Source organism: Hyaena hyaena, unplaced genomic scaffold (assembly GCF_003009895.1).
Source record: "Hyaena hyaena isolate Hyena2069 unplaced genomic scaffold, ASM300989v1 scaffold_528, whole genome shotgun sequence".
Classification (NCBI taxonomy): domain Eukaryota; kingdom Metazoa; phylum Chordata; class Mammalia; order Carnivora; family Hyaenidae; genus Hyaena; species Hyaena hyaena.
Window position 1 is genome coordinate 16414 of NW_024081158.1, and position 24249 is coordinate 40662.

At 34.9% G+C, this 24249-nt stretch overlaps 1 protein-coding gene across 1 annotated transcript in view; it reads left to right on the top strand.

Moving 5' to 3' along the window:
- The window catches only part of ANKIB1 (ankyrin repeat and IBR domain containing 1), a gene marked incomplete at its 5' end in the record, with an annotated part of 81893 nt that overhangs the window by 15987 nt on the left and 41657 nt on the right, over positions 1–24249 (top strand). Inside the window, 5 exons of the mRNA XM_039255440.1 lie at positions 7189–7306; positions 14063–14271; positions 15383–15471; positions 22084–22228; positions 23675–23841. Coding sequence (XP_039111371.1) covers positions 7189–7306; positions 14063–14271; positions 15383–15471; positions 22084–22228; positions 23675–23841 — 728 coding nt within the window. The remainder of the gene's footprint in view (positions 1–7188; positions 7307–14062; positions 14272–15382; positions 15472–22083; positions 22229–23674; positions 23842–24249) is intronic.

Here is a 24249-nt window from a genome sequence, read left to right on the forward strand (position 1 = left end):
ACACTTACCTATTGATGAATATTTAAATAATTTAGATATTTTTGTTATTAAAAACAGGCTAAAGTGAATATTTATCTTCTGGTTATATCTATACATATACATATATATATCCAGTTGTGTCATTATTGTGGTTTGAAACACGGATCTGAAGCCATGCTGACTTGATTCATATCTTAGCCCCATGACTGACTTACTATGTGGCCTTGAGTAGTTATTCTCTCTGCTTCAGTTTCTTCTTCCTTAAAATGGAGACAATAATGGTCCCTACTTCATAGAATTGTAGTGATCCTTACATTAGTTAATATATGTAAATACTTAGAACAGTGCCTGAGTCATTACATGTGTTATATAAATGTATGCTGTTATTATCAAGGTCATTATATCTCATTGTTACTGCATTTATATATTTATATATTTTTAAAGTATATTCTCTATAAATTTGTAGAAATTGGTTTGATGGATCATGAGATATATACATTTTATAGTTTAATGGATGTTGTTAAACTGTCCTAAAAGATTATATCAATTTATTTTCTTCTAGTAGCATATTAGAGAATTATTTTCCTCACATTTCTGCTAGCATTTGAGATTATCAGTGTTTTTATTTTTGCTAGTTCAGACAAATGGTACCTGTTTGAATTTATTTATTTGATTATTCTGTGTATTGATTATTCATTTGTCTTTTTTCCTTCGGATTGTTTTTATGTTCTTAATGCTTTCCAAGAAAAGTTTGTGTATTTTTCTGTTTTCACTTAGAATATTCAGAGATGTAAAATTTTTTTCCTCCATGGCTTCTGAATTTGTTTCATGTTAATTTTACAATCATATCCCCCCGATTTTTTCTAGTTTTATAATTTTTTAATCCTTATTAAATTATTTTTGTCTGTTTCATAATGTAAAAAACAATACTTTCACAAATAAATACTTACACACAAATGTCTATAGCACCACTACTCACCGTAACCAAAAGTTGAAAACAACCGAAATCTCTATCAACAGGTGAATGGATAAATAAAATGTAAGGTATACATATTGCAGTGGAATATTACTCAGTCACAAAAAGGAAAGAAGTACTGGGGCGCCTGGGTGGCTTAGTCGGTTAAGCGTCCGACTTTCGCTTAGGTCATGATCTCGCGGTTCGTGGGTTCGAGCCCCGCGTCGGGCTCTGTGCTGACTGCCAGCTCAGAGCCTGGAGCCAGTTTCAGTCTGTGACTCCCTCTCTCTTTGACCCTCCCCTGCTCACGCTGTCTCTCTCTCTCTCTCCTAGAAATAAATAAAACTTTAAAAAAAATTTTTTTAAAAAAATAAAAAATAAAAAAAAAGGAAAGAAGTACTAATATATTCTACAATATGGATCAATCTCAGAAACAATATGCTCTGTGAAAGGAGGCAGACGCAAAAGGTCACATGTTAAATAACTCCATTTATATGAAATATCCAGAATAGGTTAATCCATAGAAAAAGAAAGCACACTGGTGTTTGCCAGGGCCAGGGAAGTGGAAGGACTAGGGAGTGACTACTTTAATGGGTATATGATTTTCTTTTGGGATGAGGAGAATGTTTGGAAATTAGATGCATGTGGTAGCTGTACAACATTGTTGAATGTATTAAGGCCACTAAATTACACATTTTAAAATTGTTAACTTTAAGTAATGTGTGTTTCATAACAATTTAAAAAATAAAACCAGCGCTCTTTGATGGCTCAGTGGGCTAAATTCCAACTCTTGGTTTGAGCTCGGGTCATGATCTCACAGTTAGTGAGATGGAGCCCTGCATGATCAAACCCTGCATCAGGCTTGCTTGGGATTCTCTCTCTCCTTCTCCCTCATGCCCACATGCACACGCTCTCTTTCTTTCTCTCTCTTAAAATAAATAAACCTTAAGAATTACAAAAAATAAAACCAAAAAACTTGCTTTCTTTAAAATTCATTTTTATACTTTCGACTTTCACCCTGATCAGCGTTTGGATTATTCCGCCAATGCTAATAATTTCATATAACCTGCTACATAATTGTATTAAACTACATAATTAGGTAGTTTAAAAGATTCCTGTTCCCAAGGTGAAGTGTTTTTTCTAGCTAAGTTTCTTGATTCAGTTAATGATCCGGACAGTGTATAATATTATATCTCTATAATTTCTTCTTGGCACGTTTTAATTCTTCAGATTAGTTTACAAATGGACAAAATCTACTTCTTCATTCTATCATTCAACAAAACTCTGGGTGACTGTTTTAGGAGCTTGGAGATACAGTGAGGAACAAAGATAAGCCCCTACCCTCTGCCCTCTAGGCGCTTATATTCCAGCATCTATAGAGATGCACACAAATGAGTTTAAAAAGTAAACGAACACAGTTTGTGAGAGTAGTAACTGCTATAGGGACATAAAAACATGGTGCTCTGTTGGAGGGATAGCTGGGAAGAATGTATTTAATTTATATAAATCTGGAAACGCAGAGCAAAGAAACTAGTGTCTGTTGGGCCTGGTAGGGGTCAGGCTCTGTAGGAGTAGATTCTGTGACTACATGTGGGTAAGTGAAGGGAAAACTGAACACTATGTTGCTATGAAAGCCATCTGAAGAATCCCCCTTCCCAGTTTCTCTCTGGGTCTATAATTCAGGAAGGCTCAGGCTCTTTTTCTGGCAGGGCACCCATATGACGGACATTGCCTTCACTGGTTTAATTTACTGTGCAACAGCAACTGCCTTCCTGTTAGGTCAAAGCATAGATCAGGGTAGACCAGGTCTTAATCCCAGGGGAGAATTTCTTCTCCAGGCTAAGCTCGTGGATCAGCCAATGAGAGATTGATATTAAGAGAAATTGGAAATGTTTCTTTTTTCCTTGAATGCCTTTCACATCTTCTAAAATTCTGATAGTTACCAATATAATTGAGTAAATAAGTACCCATATTTTTTTTTTCCATTTTTTAACAACAAGCATGTTTTACCTTTATAATCAGGGGGAAAGCTGTTTTCACTGTGAAAAAAAACAAAAACAAATTTCTTATTTCATAAATCATTTGTCATAGTCTTTTCTGAAGTAGTTTTTGAAGATAACTGTCACTATATACATATCAAAGAGGGACAGTTTGTATGTTGGGCTGTTTCACATTTCTTTAGTGACATTTTGGTAGCAAAGTATGCACTGATGCAAAAGAGGTACTTTTTATTCACTGTTTTCCTTTTAAAATTAGTTTCCATTTTCTTTCTGTGTACCAGTACTGACTGCTTTGAAGGTTACTAGATTGTGTTTAATTTGAAAATAGACGCAGTTTATCTTTGCAACAAAAAAGAGAAAGGCACCTTCATTTTCATTCTTCTTGCAGAAGAGAGGGCTAGTGCCCACTAGGGACTGAGCAATGTATTGAAATGCTTCACATGACCTAATTACGTTCTTTTGCAGAGATTCAGAGTGAATATGTGATGTGCTCATGAAGGCAGTATGTCTTTCTCCTTCACGAACTATTTTTCTTCCAATGTAACCTTTTTAAGTTTGAAACTATGCATTTTTAAACTTCCATATATGCAGATTGCCTTATATTCTCTTTTTTAATATATCTATACTCAAAACTTATTTGGCTTACATAAATGAAGCAGAACGTTAGCTAATCTCGGGGTGCTGGTGGCTCAATCAGTTGAGCATCCAACTCTTGGTTTCATGCTCAGGTCATGGGATTGAGCCCCACATTAGGCTCCACGCTGAGCATGGAGCCTGCTTGAAATTCTCTATCTCTCTCTCTCTCTCACTCACACTCTCTCACTCTCACTTTCTTTCGCTCTCTCTCTCTCCCTCTCCCTCTCCCCTTTTTTCCCTCCATATTCACAATTTTATTTTCTACTACATCCTTTAAAAAAAAAAAAAACGCTTAACAAGTGATGATATATTTGCCAATAATAAAATAATTAAAAAAATGACTGACATTTAAATAAAAACTTAAAACAATTAATTGCACTTTTACACTCAATCGTTACTTCTATTTCTGTGCATATGAATGTTCTTTTTTTTTCTTTCATAGTTTATTGTAAAGTTGGATTCCATATAACACCCAGTGCTCATCCCAACAAGTGCCCTCCTCCATGCCCATCATCCCCCTTCCCCCCTACCCCCCCCATCAGCCCTCAGTTTGTTCTCAGTATTCAAGTGTCTCTCATGGTTTGCCTCCCTCCCTCACCCCAGCTATTTTTCCCCTTCTCCTCCTCCATGGTCCTCTGTTAAGTTCCTTCTAATCCAACTGTACGTGCAAACATATGGTATCTGTCCCTCTCTGCCTGACTTATTTCATTCAGTATAACACCCTCAAGGTCCATCCATGTTGCTACACATGGCCAGATTTCATTCTTTCTCATTGCCATGTAGTATTCCATGGTATAGATAAACCACATCTTCTTGATCCGTTCGTCCATTGATGGACACTTAGGCTCTTTCCATGTTTTGGCTATTGCTGAGAGTGCTGCTATGAACATTGGGGTACATGTGCCCCTCTGCATCAGCACTCCTGTATCCCTTGGGTAAATTCCTAGCAGTGCTATTGCTGGGTCATAGGGGAGTTCTGCTGTTAACTTTTTGAGGAACCTCCACACTGTTTACCAGGGCGATTGTGCCAGTTTACATTCCCACCAACAGTGTAGGAAGGTTCCCGTTTCTCCACATCCTCGCCAGCATCTATAGTCTCCTCTCTTTCTCTACAAAAATTTTTTAAAAAATTAAAAATTAAAAGGAATATCCATTCTCATTGCTGAGGTAAGAGAAGTACCTTGAATCCCAAGTCCAAACTTGGAAGGTATTTTTTAGAAATAATGTTCTACATAGTGTGTAATTTCTATACTGGAGTGAGTACTATAAATTTAACCATAAAAGGATTTCTTAAGTTTTTGCAGGGGAGAATGTGGTTCACAAATTAGCTTGAAAGCAAATTATACAGGATAATTGGGATTATAAGGATCAGGAAGTTTATCATGTCAACTGAGAAAAATTATCCCTGTTGAGTCCCAGTCATATGGGGTTAAGTAAAAATTAGTAAAATAGTTTCCATGATACCAAAAAAATGAAGCAAGAAACAAAGATGATATATTATTCTAAAATATCTGTAAATCAGCTAAAATGAATTGAGGCTTGCTAATTGCCCAGAGTTCTCTGCAGACTGTGATACATGCTGCCAAAGGACATCTTCTTTTGAATTTCTACTGCTTTTTAAGCTATGGCCTTTAGTCTATGCTTACTGTAGTAATCCGGTTACAACTTTTTAAAGAACTGAAATACGTGGGGATGCCAGGGTGGCTCAATCAGTTAAGCATCTGACTTTGGCTCAGGTCATGATCTCAGGGTTTGTGAGTTCGAGCCCCACAGGCTCTGTGCTAATAGCTCAGAGCCTGGAGCCTGCTTCAGATTCTGTGTCTCCCTCTCTCTCTGCCTCTCCCCTGCTCACACTCTGTCTCTGTCTCTCTCAAAAATAAATTAAAAAGTTTTTTTAATAAAAAAAGAATTTAAATACATGATGTGTATCAATATTAATAATAATAACAATATTGAGTAAAAATAAAAGGATATTGCCTAGTGATATATATAAAATTATGCCATAATGTATGACAACCATACATCAAATTCATGAAAGTGATTTCCATAGGCTAGGATGGGAAGAGTTAGGTAAATGTAATGGGGAAAACATTTCACAGATTATTGTACTTTTACATAATCCCCCTGCCCCTTGTCCCTGCGGTTTCAGTTACCTGCAGTCAACCACAATCCAGAAGAAAATGATCTTCCTTCTGACATATCCTTAGAAGGTCAGTAGTAGCGTAACACTATATCATAATGCTTTTGTTGTTATTTACCTCACTTGATCTCCTCATGCAGGCATTTTACCATCTCACACCATCACAAGGGTGAGCATAGTCCAATAAGATATTTTGAGAGAGAAGCCACATTGATACAACAATTACAGTGTATTATATTACAACTGATCTGTTTTTATTGTTTTATTATTTTATTTTATTGTTGTTGATGTCAATCTTTTATTGTGCCTAATTTATAAATGAAACTATCATAGCTATATATGTATAGGAAAAAAAAACGTTATATGTATGGTTCAGTACTATCCATGGTTTCAGGGATCAGTGGTGGGGGTCTTAGAACACACATTCCCCTGTGGATGGAGCTTTTGGGGGGAGACTATATATATAAAGTTTTGCTTCTTTTGTTCCATTTTGTTTTAAAAAGGACTTGAGGGGTGCCTGGGTGGCTCAGTCAGTTAAGCATCTAACTTTGGCTCAGGTCATGACCTCACAGTTCATTGATTCAAGCCCTACATAGGGCTTTCTGCTGAAGGCTTTGGAGCTTGAACCCTGCTTTGGTTTCTGTGTCTCCCTCTCTCTCTGCCTCTCCTTCACTCATGCTCTGTCTCTGTCTCTGTCTTTCTCTCTCTCTCGCAAAAAAATAAACATTAATAAAAAATGAAAGGACTTGAAACAAGTAAGCAAAAACGGTCATTGTTTCTGAATAGTGAAACACTTGGGATTTTTATTCTTTATGTGTTTTCTGTTAAAAACAAAGATAAAGGATAACAAAAGAATTGAAAACCTGAGACGATATAGTACCTATATAAAGAACACTAAGGAGCATTAACGAACACTTGAATAAACAGAGGTAATAAGTTTATGACTAAGAACTCTGAATAGTATGGTATAGTCACTTCTCCCCAAATTAATTAATAAGTATCATATAATTCCATTAGTAATCCAGATTGGGTCTTAATAAGTTTAAACGTTTGGTGGTTCATTGGATAAACTCATTAACATAAATTACACATAATTGATTTGCTAAAAGCAAAGACTGGATAAAAATACTGGAGAACTTTAATCATGATTATTGCTCAGTGGTGGTATTTTAAGGTTTTTATTTCTAATCTTTGTATTATTTAGATTTTCAAAGATGTAAAGTAAGGTGGTCTTGTCAATAGAATTTATTTTAGATAAGATGCATGAACCTCGGCATTCCACTTTCTAGCTTTTATAAGACCTGTGAAAGAGTAGTTTGAAGTCTACAGTTGTAGAGTATACAGAGCCTTTTTAACTTCAGTACTCAAACTGCAACAGAAAGATTGAATAAAGGATAATCATATAATTTTGTTTCTAGGCATTTAGAATCTCCTAAGAGTATAACAACCAATTTAACTTGATTTTCTTCTTTTCAAAGCCATATGAAGGACTAAGACCTCAGGATCTTCGTAGATTGAAAGATATGCTTATTGTGGAAACTGCAGACATGCTTCAGGCTCCATTGTTTACTGCTGAAGCTTTACTTCGAGCTCATGGTAATGAAAAATGTGTTATGCTTCTGAGAACATGAGTTCCTTTTGAAACTTTTCAGTTAAAATATAGTCATTTTACTATTTCAATATAAAACAAAATAGTTGTTAAATAAACCTAAGTTGTTTTTTGTGCAGTGGTTACTGCAGTAGCCAGCATCCTCAGAACATTCTGTATTTTGAAGTATAAACTGCTTATAAATCCTAGAGGGGAAATTGGAAATTTATTTTTAAAAATCACACTATTAGAGGTGTCTGGACGGCTCAGCTAGTTAAGCATCCAACTTCAGCTCAGGTCATGATCTCCTAGTCCACAAGTTCGAGCTCCACATTGGGCTCTGTGCTGACAGCTTAAAGCCTGGAGCCTGCTTCAGATTCTGTGTCTCCCTCCCTCTCTCTCTCTGCTCCTCCCCTGCTTGCATTATCTCTCTCTCTCTCTCTCTCTCTCAAAAAAACAAAAAAACAAAAAAAACCTCTTTTTAAAATTTAAAGTAAGTAAAATAAAAATTATGGCTACTAAATCAGCTTAAGGATTGTCTAATTTTAGAAATGTATCTGATTTTAGCAGGATTGAAATTTGGAATCCGTAGTCCTAGTGCTAGTTTTGACATTAATTTTTTACTAAAGTCAATTAAATATTTAACAGTTGTGTTATTAGTACTGTCAGTTATATTTATTTTATATAAAAGCTGTTTCTCAGCATGAAATGCACGAAGTGAAATTGTAGAGTCAATGCAGAAATATACTATCCCTTTTAAGGTTTTGTTTTGTTTTTAAGGACATTACCAACTTTACTTAGGAAAACTACTCAGCTTATTTTAAGTTTTCTGTGATACTTAAGGCAGCCATTTGGGGAGTTTTCACATGCTGAGCTGGACCCTCTCATTGTACAGTTCATATTTGATATTTTGTCTGGTTTTACAGTTAAGCTTTTTCTGATTTAAGAATTATTTTTAGGGTACCTAGGTGGTTTAGTTGGTTGAGCATCCAACTCTTGATTTCAGCTCAGGTCATGATCCCAGAGATGTGGGATCAAGCCCTCAACTGGGCTCTGCACTGAGCATGGAGCCTGTTTAGGATTCTCGTTCTCTCTCTCTCTCTCGTCCCCTTTGCCTCTCTCCCCTACTCACATTCTCCCTCTCTAAAATAAAATGATAATAAAAAAATAAAATAAAAATTTGTTTTAAAAAGAGAGAGGAAAATGACTATTCTAGCCATTACTTGGCTTACCTGTCTATTTGAAATATAAATCTGTATCGTCTGTACTAAAATAGAGTGTCAGCTTCAAAAATATTTTATATGCTCTTTTGATCAGAAGAAAATTTAAAATTCCATATTTCATCATCCCTTGATCATCACTGTGAATAATTTGGAATATAATTTTCTAGTCCTTGCCTTCAGTATTGAAATTTCCCAAGGTTCTGTACTTGAGACTTTTTTCCGCTTTATATACCAGTGGCTCTTAAATCTTAGTATAAATAAGGATTATTACCTGGGAAGTAACCAGAAATTCCTGGACTTTCCAGAGAGTCTAAGTCTTTAGGTGAGGGGTGAAGCATAAAGTATGTATTGTAGAAATGCCTACCAAGTGGGCCACTCTCTGAGAAACATTGCTGTCTACATTTATCTAATGAAACCCAAGATTTTAAAAACCACCCAAACAGTAAAGACTGTATCTACAACCTGACTTTAATAAAGTGTTTGAGAGCGCCTGGATGGCTCAGTCAGTTAAGCATCTGACTTTTGATTTCGGCTCTGGTCATGATCTCTCATTTTCTGGGATCAAGGCCTGCCTCTCTGTGCTGACAATGCAAAGCCTGCTTGGGATTCTCTCTCTCTACCCTTCTCCTGCTCACACCTCTCTCTCTCTCTCTCTCTCTCTCCCCCTCTCTCTCAAAATAAGTAAATCAATGTTAAAAAAATATAAATACAACCTCAAATACTTCATTTTGTTAATTTTGCTTTAGAGAGAGTACATGCACGTGCACATGAGAGAAGAGTCAGGGAGGGGCAGAGAGGGAGACTCCCAAGCAGGCTCCCTGCTGTCAGCACAGACCCTGTCTCGGGGCTCAATCTCACAAATTGTAAGATCATGACCTGAGCTGAAATCAGGAGTCATGAGTCAGATGCTAAACCAACTGAGCCACCCAGGCGCCCCGGGTTTTGCATTTCTAAAGGTCTGTTTAACAGTTTTCTCCTCACTCTAAGGACGTTCACACCTGAAATCTTTTGTGCCATTATCTTGATACATGAGCACCAACATTCATCAAATTACCCTTCCAGAAACTTGAAAGTCATACTTTACTCCTCCATCTCTGATGAATTTGACCACAGTCTTATCATTTCTCTTTTTTAAGTGTCTGTCTTCCTTCCAGTGTACCCTCTCTAGCTCTTTCCATCCCCACTCCCACTGACTTTAATTCAGGCTGTTATTAGTTTCCATCTAAATCATATTCTCCCAAGTCCTGGTCTCCCGTGTTGCCATTCTTCTTTCACCCTATTAATTTTTCATATTGCCATTAGACTGTTCTTTTAAAATTCACATTTGACCATGTCACTGCCTTGCTGAAAAATCCTTCACTAGCTTTCCACAGACTTGAAGCCATCCAGACTCTTTAGTAGACCTTCATGACTCATATTTCTTTACCTGGACTGTCAGTCACCCCATTCCTTTACTTACCCCTTCTTACTTGTCCTTGGTAACCATATCTTTCAGGAGGCCTTTTCCCAAGTCTGTCCTGAGACCTTTCCTGTCTATTCCTACTACATCTTCTGTTGTACACTTAGAATACAATATTATGATAATCTTTCTTTTGCTTTTCCTGGAGCTTAACTTGGGAACTACAATATTACGATAATCTCTTTTCTGCCTAACCTGAGAGCTCTTAAAGGATAGCTTTTATTATTTTTTTGTTTCTACAATATCTGACATCCATTAAGCTCTCAGAAAATGTTTACAGAAAGAATTATATATAATAAATAATATACCTGAAATGTTATTTATATATACACTACTCCTGCACATACTACATTGGCCAGAATTCGGTCATTTGTCCACACTTAACTACAAACAGCAGTTCAACACTGCAGCATTTTTTGTTTATTTATAGTCCTTTCTGCCACAGGTATCTAGAGTCACCTAGATAATATAATGTATCATAGGCTTGAGTCACAATATATAGAGAATCTAAGGCTAACTTTACCAATAATTTTTTAAAAGAACATTTTCATCTATATCTATTTACCTTATATTATCAAGTATTATTAAATAACTCCATTTTTACTCCATTGATATTTTTCTGTTACTTCATTTACATAATAGGGGTCAGTTCTAATAAGATGATAATGTAATTGAATTTTCCTATTTGGAATTTATCTATTCTGTGGTATGGATAAATTTTTAACTTACTTAAAAATTCTGTATTTTACTTCCCTATTAAGGCATAAAATAGAGGTAGCAGGTTTTCAAATGGACATCTCTTCTAATTGTTTGGGTAGTATCAGTGACAGTGACATTTGATTATCAAATATTTATAGACACAAATGGTGTTAGAGAATAAAATAGTGCACAGAGCCACAATTTATTCTAAACGCTCTCAAAATCTGGATAGGCTGTTTCAGAGCCAAAAAACTGAACTATTTGGAAGATTTATAGATTATATCCTTGGTAACAGTCACTCAGCTTTACACAGGAAAAGAGATTTAAGCACTATATTATGTGTTGTCAAATTTAGTCTCAAAGTAATGAAATTGATCTAGATTAAGCAGAAGACTGAAATGTTCAGCAGTATCTACTGAGCAGTAATTGAATTTTAGGAGGACTCTATTGGAATACAGAGGTCATTGTGTAAGTATTTCCTCATTAGTACAAGTAATAATACATAATTGAATGCTACCTAATAAAATCAATAAAGTTTACAAAATATGATACCATGGCTCATTTTGTGCTTAGAGTTAATTTACACTGAAGTATTTTTTGGGCTCCTTTGGAGACTCATCATGTTCTATAGTCAAGTAAATGTCAGTGGCCTACATCTTTTCAGTCTGCTCTCTTCCTAGGAAATGATATCTTCTCCCATGGTTTATATAGGTATAGATTTTTCCCTCTGGACTAGACTTCTTTTCTTAGCTCTACATGCTTATACGTAATTGCCTAGTTTAAAGCATCTCTAGGATATCTCAGAAGTTCCTTAAAACTTACCATGTCTAAAACTAAAATCATTCTCTGGTAGTCCCTCTTTACATAGATGGTATCAGCTAACCAACTGGGTAAACCTGGGACACCAACTTTGGCATATCTTGTCTTTCAGACCCTGTGCTGTCGTCTCCAAATTGTCACTTTCACCTTCCATGTCTTAAACTTTTTCTCTTTATCTCCACTGTAATCACCTGGCCCTAGCTTCCATCATCTCTCACTTATGCTACCCATTACCATCCTATTTGACTATGTTACCTCTACTGCCCTATCCAGTTTCTTTGTTTATTGTCGTTACAATGATCTTTTCAAATCTTATTGGGACAACCTGTCCTTCCTAACCCTAAGTTCAACTTTTCAGTGATTTCCTATCATTCTTAAGCTGATGATAGATGTGTTATTTAAAAAGTCTTGCATAATCTAGCCCCTGCCTATTTTTTCTGCCTCATCTCATACAATGCTTCTCCTCGGATCTCCATGCTACAGCTACATTGACTTTTTTTCTTTTAAGAGACTTTTTTTTTTTTTAAGTATATTTATTTCTTTTGAGAGAGAGACAGACACTAGGGGCCAGGAGGGGTCAAGAGAGAGAATCCCAAGGAGGCCCCACACTGTCAGGGCAGAGTCCAATGCAGGGCTCAAACTCATGAACTGTGAGATCATGACCTGAGCCGAAATCAAGAGTCAGATGTTTAACTGACTGAGCCACCCAGGTGCCCCTACATTGACCTTCTTAATTTTAAAAGGATGGCATCTTCCCTCTTACCACAGGGTCTTTGAACATGCTGTGTACAGCCTGTCTAAAATGCCTCCCCCCACTTTTACTAGTTAACTCCCACTTATCCTTCATTTGTCCACTCCATACTGTTTCTCCAGAGTTACCTTCTCTGACTGGGATTCTCTGCTTCTCCTCCATGACACTCTTGACAGTGATGATTCTTTTGTTATTGTGTTGATTTTTTACTTACTGTTTTTCTCCTTACTAGACTAAGTTTCATGAAGGCAGGAATCATGCCTGATTTTTCCTCCCATTGTATCCCTACTGCCTGACAGTGCACATAAAAGACATTCAGTAAATAGGTGCTAAGTGAATGATATAATAGAATCCAAGCAAAATCTGTGCTCAAAATATTTGTAGTAGATAAAACTAAAATCTAGCATACTTAATATCTGTTTATAGAAATTATAGTAGTTCGTTATTTTTTCCTTTATTAAAAAGTGACATAATGGATACTTTGGAAAAATTATCTTACTGTTCTAAGAAAAGTAATTTTAACCTTTAAGTAAGTAATGACCTATCAAAATACTAACTTCCATGTAGCAAGATTTCCTAGAATGTACTCATAGAGTTTTTTTCAGTTGTTAGATTTTTCTTCCTTTTTGTAATCTGACTCCTTTTCCAATCTTGTTTACCATCTTCTCAAACCACAGTGTGGTGTGCTGTAACTTTACAGAATTGCTCGTGTCTCTTCATTATACTTCTGTGCCTTTGTAAGTGTGGTTTACACAGTCAGAAACACACCCAGTCTATCTGTATTGTACCTCTAAGGTATAATAATTATGCTATTAAACCACCAATACACTGACTTAATATGGTTGGAAAAAGTCTTGCATAGAAAGATCCTACAGCTATTTGTATTAGAGCTGTAAAATTGTATAGAATGGGCCCACATTGAATAATTGACTCTACTACTACTTTTGACCCTGTACTTCACTGTGCTACAGTGGAAGAAAACAGGTTTTGGAATTACAGAAATGGGTTTCAAATCCTTCACTATCTGTGTGAGCCAGGGCAAGTTATATAACTTTCCTGAGTCCTGGTTTCTTCACCTAAATAATGATTGAAAGGTTTGTTGGGGGAAATAAATTAAATAATGTGTATAAAACAGCTAACAAAATAATTGGATGTACTTATTTATTATTTTCAATGGGTTAAGTTTTATGGTTCTGGACTTTATATAGCACACTTCACTTGGTTATTTTAAAAGTGTTCCTAGTAGGAAGATCATCTTTAGTTAAGTCAGATTTGAACTCACTGAATACAGAATTTATACCTAATTAACTAAAACTTTATAACCATAATCCCTTCAGAAGTTTTTCTGCTGTGTGGCAAATGATTTTGGGGCTTGTTGGCATTTTGACATGTTTATTAAAGTAAGCTGTCCAATCATTTTTCAACTTGACACCAGTGAAACCAATTGCAAAATTTACATATTTTTCTTGAAAGGAGTAAAATGGCTAATTCAAACCTATGCCAAAAATAATTTAGTAACTTCCAAAAGTGATGTGTGAAACATTTCTTTTGATTATTAGAAATGATGGGGAGTTTTGATGATATTGGTAGATATTGATATATTTTAAACCACAGTAGATTATAAGAGTTTAAATTCTGTTTAAAAATAGTAGTGCATATAACATTCCTGAATATTCATTTGCTGTTACTACTTTGATATATAAGAGATGGCCTATATCACTTTAATTTATCCTCTTTTTTGTTATTATGAGACTCTTAAAACATCACCATATTTTCTGTTTTCTGAGAGCTATCTATTCCATTTTTCTTAAAGACTGGGACAGGGAGAAATTACTTGAAGCTTGGATGTCCAACCCGGAGAACTGCTGCCAACGATCAGGTGTTCAGATGCCAACTCCACCCCCAAGTGGATATAATGCCTGGGACACACTCCCTTCTCCCAGAACTCCAAGGACTACACGCTCTTCTGTCACCTCTCCAGATGAACTAAGTTTATCTCCTGGGGATTTGGACACCAGTTTGGTATGATTCAGTATTCAATGTATTGCCCCCTAATTTTGTGTTTAGTCTTTTAACTTTTAAATTATTTAATGTTGTTTCATGAAACCTTTTAATTATATTCTTATAATTGAAGGGTTCAGGTATTTCACCCTTTGGTAAGTTTTTATTATCACAGAATATTTTGGTGATCTCTGAATTACAGACTGAAAAACAAAAGGTTTTCTTTTCTCATTTCAAAACAGAAAACATAAAAGAGTTTGAGAAAGCCATCTACTGTATTTTCACTTAAAATCTCCAGGTGCTTAAAGTTTTAAACACACCATGCTGAAATATTAAAAGTTGAGTTTGTGATGGGCACTTTAAATAAAAATATGAAAACACTTATAGTAAAATATTGATAATTATGTATTTGCTTCAGTAAAGTTTCTTGAGTGTGTCATCTAGGTACATTTTCATAATAACTGTTTGTTTTTTATTGAGAAACAACACTGCCATTGTCTACATTTTTAAATGGCATACCATTGTTATGCTGTTATACTGAAATATGTGATAAAAATAAATATTCTGGGTTTTTTCTCAGCTTTCTCGGAAAACAGAATTCTGTTTCTATAGTTTGCATCTGTAACATTGGAATATTTGCTCCTAATAAGTCATTGTTTAGAAAGATATACAGTTTTGTAGCAGAGTTCCCTGGGTTGAAATCCTTAAATTGCTACTCTGAATATCCTGAATTTTTATGTTGAAAACACAAAGTTACTCTATTTTTGTAGATTTTCTGGGATGAGTATAGGCTGAAGGACATGATATTGAAGTGGTTATTTTGCAATGGACAATTTCTGATGGTTTGCTTCTTGTAGTTTTTTTCCCAAATGGATAATTGATATGGAAAATTCAGAATTTAAGAGTTTGACTTGTGTGTTAAAACATTTAAATCCCTTAATAGTTTCTAATGAAGTAGCCATGGTATTTGTTATTCAATCAAAAATAGGCATACTAACTTTAACCTCCCTTATGAAACACTTAACTTTATAATTATTACAGTATCACTTTTGCACTAAATTAACACAATAAATTTATCATTCTCTCTCCAAAGTATGGCTTCATTTAAATCATTGCTTCTCTTCATCTCCAGTGTGACATTTGTATGTGCAGTATTTCTGTATTTGAAGACCCAGTGGATATGCCCTGTGGACATGACTTTTGTAGAGGATGTTGGGAGTCGTGAGTATATGTGCAGCTTATTAATATTTCTTACTGCATGACAGCCTCTTATTTGGTAATAAAATTGCTTGCTTTTGATATTTAATGATATGGATTATTTATATTGGTTTCAGAGTTACACTGAAATATACTACTAAGGAAGAATTTAGTTTTTCTTATTTTTACATCTTCCCATTTATTAATACAGTAAAATCATTTAATTTAGTAATAAATGTTATTTCACTTAATATAAGGTACTTTTGGTAACAAAGCGGGTATGCATAAATAAGTTTCCTTAGTATTTTAATTTATATTATATCTAATGTAAATTTCAAGCCTATGCCTAAATATCAAGAATAACATTTTTTATATTCCAAGATTTTGTAAACACTGTTTTATGCTTCCTCTGAATATTTGGTGACGAGCGAATAGCCTTGAAAATCTGTTAACAACCCGGATCTCCTTAGGGGCACCTGGGTGGCTTAGTCGGTTAAGCATCCAACTTTGGCTCAGGTCATGATCTCATGGTTTGTGGGTTCGAGCCCTGCGTTGGGTTCTGTGCTGACAGTTCAGAGCCTGGAGCCTGCTTTGCATTCTGTGTCTCCTCTCTCTCTGCTCCTCCCTTGCTCTCTCTCTCTCTCTCAAAAATAAATATTAAAAATTTTTTAAAATCCCCTTTTAACCTATTCAAAGTTCAATGTCGCTTCTAGACATGGTTGGGTATATATTAAAAATGGGAAATTTATTTTGTTTCTCATGTTTATCTCTGTTCTCCTTCCCATTATCTCACCAAGAGTTATACTTTCTTACCATCCATTAACTTTCCTCTAATGTTGCACTTTTCAAGAGAGGTTTATAAACGAAACAAAGAGAAGATCAGTGTAATTAATGAGCAGTAAAATATCATGTTATCTCTGAAGCACATAAATCTCCTGATTAATGACCTAAGCAAAGCATGTCATTAGTATTTAAGGAAATCTTAAAAATTAGAAATTTTCAAACTATTCTTTTTCATGGAGTACCAGGTACCAAGTGTAGGGAACTGGGGAATACCCTATTGGGTGAGAGAGCAAGAACCTGAGCAAATTTTCTGTTGTTTTTTTGAACAATTCTGTTGGAGTATAATTGACAAATAATAAACCACATATTTAAATAATTTGATAAGATTTTACATATGTACATACCCATGAAACCATTACCACAATAAAAATAATGAAAATATTCATCACCAAAACTTTCCTCGTTTCTCCTTGACATCCCTCCCGTCATTCTCTCTGTCTCCTCATCTTCCCCACCCCCTCCTCCCTCCAGTTTGTAGACAACCACTCATCTTTCTGTTATTCTGGTTTCATTTTAAGTACATTTCGTTTTTTAAGTCAGGGTATAGGGCAAGATTTCATTTGGAGAGAGAAATATCACTGCTTCTTAAAATCAGAATAAATGAGAATACATGGTCATTCTTTTAAACATAGACTAGACTTTAATTAGATAACATCAAATTAGTACAGCTAATACAGACAACCTAATTGGTAAGGGTCAGCGTTTGCAATCCAAAGCTAACTTTGACCTAGTTCTGGATGCAGAAATCCTTCCACAGGTACAATACTTTGTTTAGCTTAATTGTTACTCTGTTGTATTAGGGAGTATTTTCTGGGTTCTACCAAGTTTGCTACTTTGGACCTTGGTTCCTCTGTGAAAACAGCCTCCCCAAGGGATTTACTTGAATTTTTTTGAACTTCCTTTACCTCCTTCGCCACACTTCTGTCACAGGAACCATCTCCCATACTCATCAGACTAGCCATGGGAAGTTTATGGTAAGATTTAAATTTGAAAGATCTAATTACTATTTTCTGTGGTACTTTATCAACCTACCTAGGATTCTCCTCCCATCATCCTGCCAGTAGTTCTTGTCAAATCAAGCAGCAGTAAAACAGGTTCTAGGTTGGGTGATTTATACATTGATAAAACTATTTTTAAATTAAATGCAGCCCTTTTATAGGCATATAGAAAAGAAACTTCTTTGTTTAATAAGCATGAAAGAATTTTTAAAGATCCTCAGATAGTTTAAAATATCTCTCAATTTATTTTACTCTTTCCTACCTCATAATATCATCAATCCCGCCAGTGCTTGTAAGCATCTACGCCAAGGGCTTAAATGAAAGGGAAATTATTATTTTCTACCCAGCCTAGAATATCCTTCCTGCTACTTATTAGTTGTTAATTTAGGTAAGTAGTAACCTCCTTATGCCTCAATTTTCTTGTCTATAAAATGGTGATAATAGTGCTTCATAGGATTGTTGTCAGTGTACTATCAAATGGCTTAATATATGTAAAGTACTGGAAATGAACAGGGCCTGGCACATAGTTAAGACTTGATAAATGGTAGTTATTATCATCTTACTAAGGATGGGTGACCAACAAGATAAAAATGTAGGTAAAGTTTGCCCCAGACTTCTCTTTTATGCACGCTCATCAGCTTCATGCTCTGCATATAAATTTAGTGGGAAATTGTATCTTGATGAAGATTAATAGCATGGTTCACAAGGAAATGATCTTGCCTTCAATTGAGATCTTCCCAGTTCTGTCATTTAACACCCCCCCCCCCCCCCCAGAGATACTTAAACCTGCTCTGATGTATTTAGAGTACATAAAATTTAAATCATCATATAGGAACTATAAGGAAACAGTGCACTTTGACAGGAAACTCTCTTAAGATAAATTATATTCAACTTTCCAGGGAACTTATTCATAGCTAAAAAGAATAATAATAAACCCATTATATGTTAACATAAATAACATTTACTGTGAACAATTAACTATTTTCAAATAAAAAAATTAGAAGAATTGTATTTTACAAATCTCTTTAATGTCTAGTCTAATAAAAGACAGCTATATTCCCATACATTCAGTCTATGATAATATATATTCCATCTATAATGATAAATTGTTTTGGTTGACATACGTAAAGAAAATTTGGCCTCACAAAGATGTGTAAATGGAAAAAAGAGAAGTGTATTAATAAATTTAGATAGTCTAATATACATCAGTGGTAGTTTCTTAGTGGTTAGTTGCAGTATAAAATCTGAGACCTTATCAATAGGTTTTGTTTTTTGTACCTCTACATTAAAATCGTTGGTCTGTCTTGCACTACATCATTTTGGAAAATGTTGGTTCACTGGGTTATGCAGATCTTCCAAAGGTAACATATTTCACTATACATAAATATAGTTTAAAAAATCACATTAGTTACTATCATCACCAAACTCATCAGAAAAATGTCATATGTGGAATTTAAAAAGCACAGCAGATGAACATAGGTGAAGGGAAGGAAAAATAAAAACAGAGAGGGAGGCAAACCATAAGAGACTGTTAAATACAGAGAACAAACTGAGCATTGCTGGAGGAGAGGTGGGGTAGGGGCTAAATGAGTGATGGGCATTAAGGAGGGCAGTTGGGATGAACACTGGGTATCATATATATGTGATGAATCACTTGGTTCTACTCCTGAAACCAGTACTACATTGTATGTTAACTAACTTGAGTTCAAATAAATAAGTTTTAAAAAGAAAAAAGAAAAGTCTTTAAGTATTGCAAAGCTGTCAAGTTCACAATTGCAGTTAAGAATTTTTCAAAATTCTAATTTTTACATGAAGTCTTGAATTTTATCATTGACAACAAATACTCCCAATTTTTTCCTTGACATGACAGGTTCACTTAACTCATTTTCCAAATAAATAGTATTCAAATAAAAATAGCATTCCATGATAAAAGCAGGTAGGTCCACTTCTAAATTGAACATTTTCCTAAGTACTTTTCCTCGAGACAACTAGCATGCTTTGGTATACAGCAGCAGTTCATAATGCTTACTTCCCATGTCTTTGCACAGCATACCTAAAAGATGTGTGCTTGTGGGCTAAGATTTCATAAAATAAAATTTATTAATAACCAGTAATTCATAACTTATATTATTCCATCAAGACTATTCTTAAATGAAACAGGCTTTTTTTTTTACTGCAAATGTGAAGCAGTGAAGAATAAATATTATTTATTATTTAAATAAATACTTATTTCTTTTGTTTTTCCTAACACAGAGTAATACACGTTATTTTTAACTGGTCACTAAGGTACAGAGTGGCCTTCTGTTGAGATATGTCAGAGTTTTGTGGAGCATGTGTCGTTTTTAAATTATATTGAAAAATAGGGAAGATTTTAAACATGTTGAATTTTAAACGCATATGAGGCATTTAAACAAAAATATTAGGTGTAATCAAATCTATAGCTAAAGAAGGATATCTGGGCTTTAAATTTCAGTTATTAGCATATAGGTGGTAGTTTAAGTTAGGAGTATTTAAAAAAAAATTAATGTTTATTTTTGAGAGAGAGACAGCACAAGTGGGGGAGGGGCACAGAGAGAGGGAGAGAGACAAGAATCTGAAGCAGGCTCCAGAGCCCGACGCAGGGCTCAAACCCCCAAACCGTGAGATCATGACCTGAGCTAAAATTGGACACTTAACCGACCTAGGCATCCCAAGTTAGTATTTAGATCACCCAGGAAGATTGAATGAAATGGGAAGAAAAGAGTTTTGGTATGAAAACCCTGGAAAACAGTAAAACATCAGTAATCAGGAGAGTAAAAGCCACTAGTGAAAAAGATGGATAAGGAGCAACCAAAGCTAGGAAGATAATGCCAGTGGAAAAAAATAGTCCTAGAAGCCAGAGAAAAGAGAGAATCTGAAAGAAGGAACTGTTTAGCAGTGTCTGAGAAGTCAGTGCAGATAAAAACTGAGAAGTCTTTAATCCTTGGGCTAATGGGTAGTCTTAATGACATTGTTGAGAGCTGGCCATTCAGTGAAGATGCTATTAAAGCCACAGTGTTGCAGGTTGAGAAGTGAATGGGATGGACTGGAGGAAGGAATGACAAATCATCAAACTATTTTGTCACAAAACTTTGATATGAAAGGAAAGTAGAGCTAAGAAGGATCATTTAGTTGAGAATGTTTCACAGTGGGAAAAAACTTGAACGTATTTATTGTGCCAAAGTAAAGAGCTATTAGGAGACAGACAGAAAGACAGAGGCAGAGAGGAGATAGGTTTATGGACTGTGCAAGTTCCAGAGCTGGCCAGAGTATTTAAGGATTAACTTGGGGGTGGAGAAGGAAGCCCTTTTTCACTGAAGTGAGAAGAAGGCAGAGAGAGCTAAAGATATGGCTAGGTTTGGGGTATGTTAGAAAGGTTATTAGCAGAGGGCTGTGAGGGTGTCTGGGAGCTCAGTAGGTTAAGCATCCAATTCTTGTTTTCGGCTCAGATCATAATTTCGCGGTTCATGGGTTCAAGCCCCCGTTGGGCTCTGTCCTGACAGTGCAGATACTGCTTGGGATTCTCTCTTCTTCCTTTCTGCCCCTCCCCTGCACATGCTTTCTCTCTCTCTCAAAATAAAGTTAAAAAAACAAAACGAGAGGCTCTGTTTTCCTTGAAGTGCCAGGATGAAATTGTGGAAAAAGGAAAGGATGAAATTGTGGAAAAAGGAAAGGAGCAGAGGGAGGAGATTTGATAAGGTCTCAATAAGTTTTGATCTTTTTTTTTTTTTTTTTTTTTTTTGGTAAGTGCAGTGGAATTAAGAGACTGAGAGAACCCAAAGGAAAAAATACTGCAGGCAGAATAGTCAAACAGTTGATAGTGAACACGAGAGAGTGGTGACTTAATTGCCTGGTTTTCCATTTATTTTCTCTAGGTTTAAGTGTTAAATCACACTTCAAAAGCTTGTTTCTTTCTGTTTTTCCATAGAGATTACTTATAACAATAAAAATAAAGCCCTTGCTAAAATTAATGAGTTCTTATTCTATGCTAGGCACAATGGAGATATTCACACACTGTATCATATAATCTATGTAACAACTCCAAGAAGTGCTTATTATTATCTCCATTTTACAGATAGTGAAACTGAGGGGCAGACAGGTAAATAAATTGTTAAAGATCATATGACTTGTTAGTGGCAGACCTGAAATTCTCTAACTCACAATTCTCCTCTTAAGCACTTAATTAATTCACCTTGGGCTACATTCCTGCCACTCTCCAGGATGCCTTTTGCCTACTAGGTCAACTAGTGTGCCTAAAGTAGGACATGTAACTTAATATTCATCTAAATGAAATATAAGCAGAAAGTCTTTTCTTCAAAAAGGTATGCTATCTTGGAATGCCACCCCCAAATCTCTTGGATTATCCAGGATTTTAATTCTATACAATTGCTCCCTTTTCTTTAAAAGTACAGAATATTGAGAATTGAATGTGACCTTTCCCAACTACTTATTTCTGAAATTGTAATGTTATATGTATTGTTTCAGATTTTTAGAGAGAATAAAGCAAAAGAGGAATATGTACAAAAAATATATAAAACATAATTATGAGTATATAGATCCATATGTGTGTATATGAATAAATGAACAGTTGAGCTAGTAATGTTTAATAATGCTTGAGAATTATGTGAATCTGTGTATTATAATTGATATTCCACACTTTGTTGTTCATTGGTGTTATTGTAATTATACTCTAAAAGAAAATTCAGCATAAAAAATTCTTAGAATGTGAAAATAAGTTATATTCTTCCTTTTTTCTATCAACTGATAATTTCAATAGGTTTTTGAATCTGAAAATTCAAGAAGGTGAAGCTCACAACATTTTTTGCCCTGCATATGATTGCTTCCAACTTGTGCCTGTGGATATCATAGAAAGTGTAGTTTCTAAGGAGATGGACAAACGATACCTACAGTTTGATATTAAGGTAAGCTGTCAATTATCTCATTTCTATCATTTTAATTTTATTAAAACTGTGTAGCAGATTTTATTTAATTATTTTATTTTATTTTTGAAAACACGTAATAATGGACTCTGACTTTTGTATCCCAGAAAAACTGCATGAAGGAGTGGTGGCATTAATTAAAGCTTTGTTGTCATGATAGAAGTAAAAGTAGGGGTGCCTGGGTGGCTCAGAGCATCCACCTCTTGATTTCAGCTGGTCATGATCCAGGGTTATGGTATCGAGCCCCCTGTCAAGCTCCATGCTGAACATACAGCCTACTTAAGATTTTCTCTCTCTCCCCACCTTTGCCCTTCTCCCCCACTCACTCTCTCACTCTCTAAAATACATTTTTAAAATTTTAAAAAACAAGTAAAAATTACAAGCAGAAGTAGTAATTTAACAAAAATAAAATATCTGTTGGTCAGAGCTATTTACTGATTTGTTGGTTGTACTTTTATGACTGATTGATGAGAACAGTGTTCAAAGTAGATCGTAAGTACCTATTTGAAATTTTCCAAAAGACCTATTTTATACTGTTACATGTGAATATTCAGATATAAAGATTATCAGCTTAAAATGGGTTTTTTGGTAGAATAGCTTCATATAATGAATGTTTCTTTTTTCCCTATATTATTTATTTTTGTTTAAGAGTTGTGCAGAAGCATAGGTAAGTTACTTTCTTGTGAGATTTAAAAATTATACTTTGACTGCTTTATGCAGATTTTTATAGTCTATAAACCCTATAACATAATGGACTTTTTAAAAAAAGACATCCTGCTATTTCATAACATAGAAAGCATAATAATATTGACTTTTATGTATTATTAGGGCACCATTTAGAAATTTGCAGTCCTAATATAACTAATAATCACATACAAGATTCTATAATTATTTTCCATCAGAAAAGCAGCACATTATTATGAGGAAACATGTTTAAATTACACATTTTCTTTGTAATTATATTTTTACTTCATCATAATTACCTGGTTTTTGTGTTTTTTATATTTTTATAAATTTATTTTGAGAGAGAGCAAGTGGGAGAGGGACAGAGAGAGAAAGAATCCCAAGCACACTGTACACCACCAGTGCGGAGCCCAATGTTGGGCTCTAAACTCAGGAACCATAAGATCATGACCTAAGCTGAAGTTGGAGTCTAACCAACTGAGCCTCCCAGGCATCCCAACCTGGTTTTTTGATTAAAGAAAATATAAATTTAAAAAGGCATGTTGTTACTAAGGTAATTACCTCTTCTGTACTTCTTACTTAAGTTTCATACTTTCTGGTATTATTTTAAGTATCAGACTGATTACTCTTTGTTTTTTATTTCACGCTTTTTTTCCCCTTTTAAATTAAATTGATACAGGATACACTCTGAAAATTTAGCGTTAAAATATTTTCTGTCATGCTTTGTTATTGCTGTTTCAACAGGCCTTTGTTGAAAATAATCCTGCCATTAAATGGTGTCCTACCCCAGGCTGTGAAAGAGCAGTCAGACTTACAAAACAAGGGTCAAATACATCTGGGTCTGATTCACTCAGCTTTCCCTTGCTCAGAGCTCCTGCTGTGGATTGTGGAAAAGGACACCTCTTCTGCTGGTCAGTACAAGACAAGTTGGAATAGCCTAGTCACCTTTCTAACAGTTTTTAAAAAGACTTTATGTCTTGAATTAGGCCTTTAAAATGGAGTATATTTTATATTATTCTTATTAATTTAAAAAATGTGTGATGAGTAGTAATAGTTTATATTTATTGTGTGCCTGATGTGTGCCAGGCATTATGCCAAATATTTTCATATATTGAATTCTCCCAACAATGCTATGAGTTGAATATTGTTATTATACCCATTTTACAGATAAAGAACCTCAGGCATATAGAAATTGCTCAGGTTATACAGCTAGGAAATGGCAGAAATGGGATTAGATCCCAGCTCTGATTCCAGAGCTCATACACTTAAACACTGATACCAAATTGTTGACTATAGATTAGAAGATGTTTAGAGCTTAA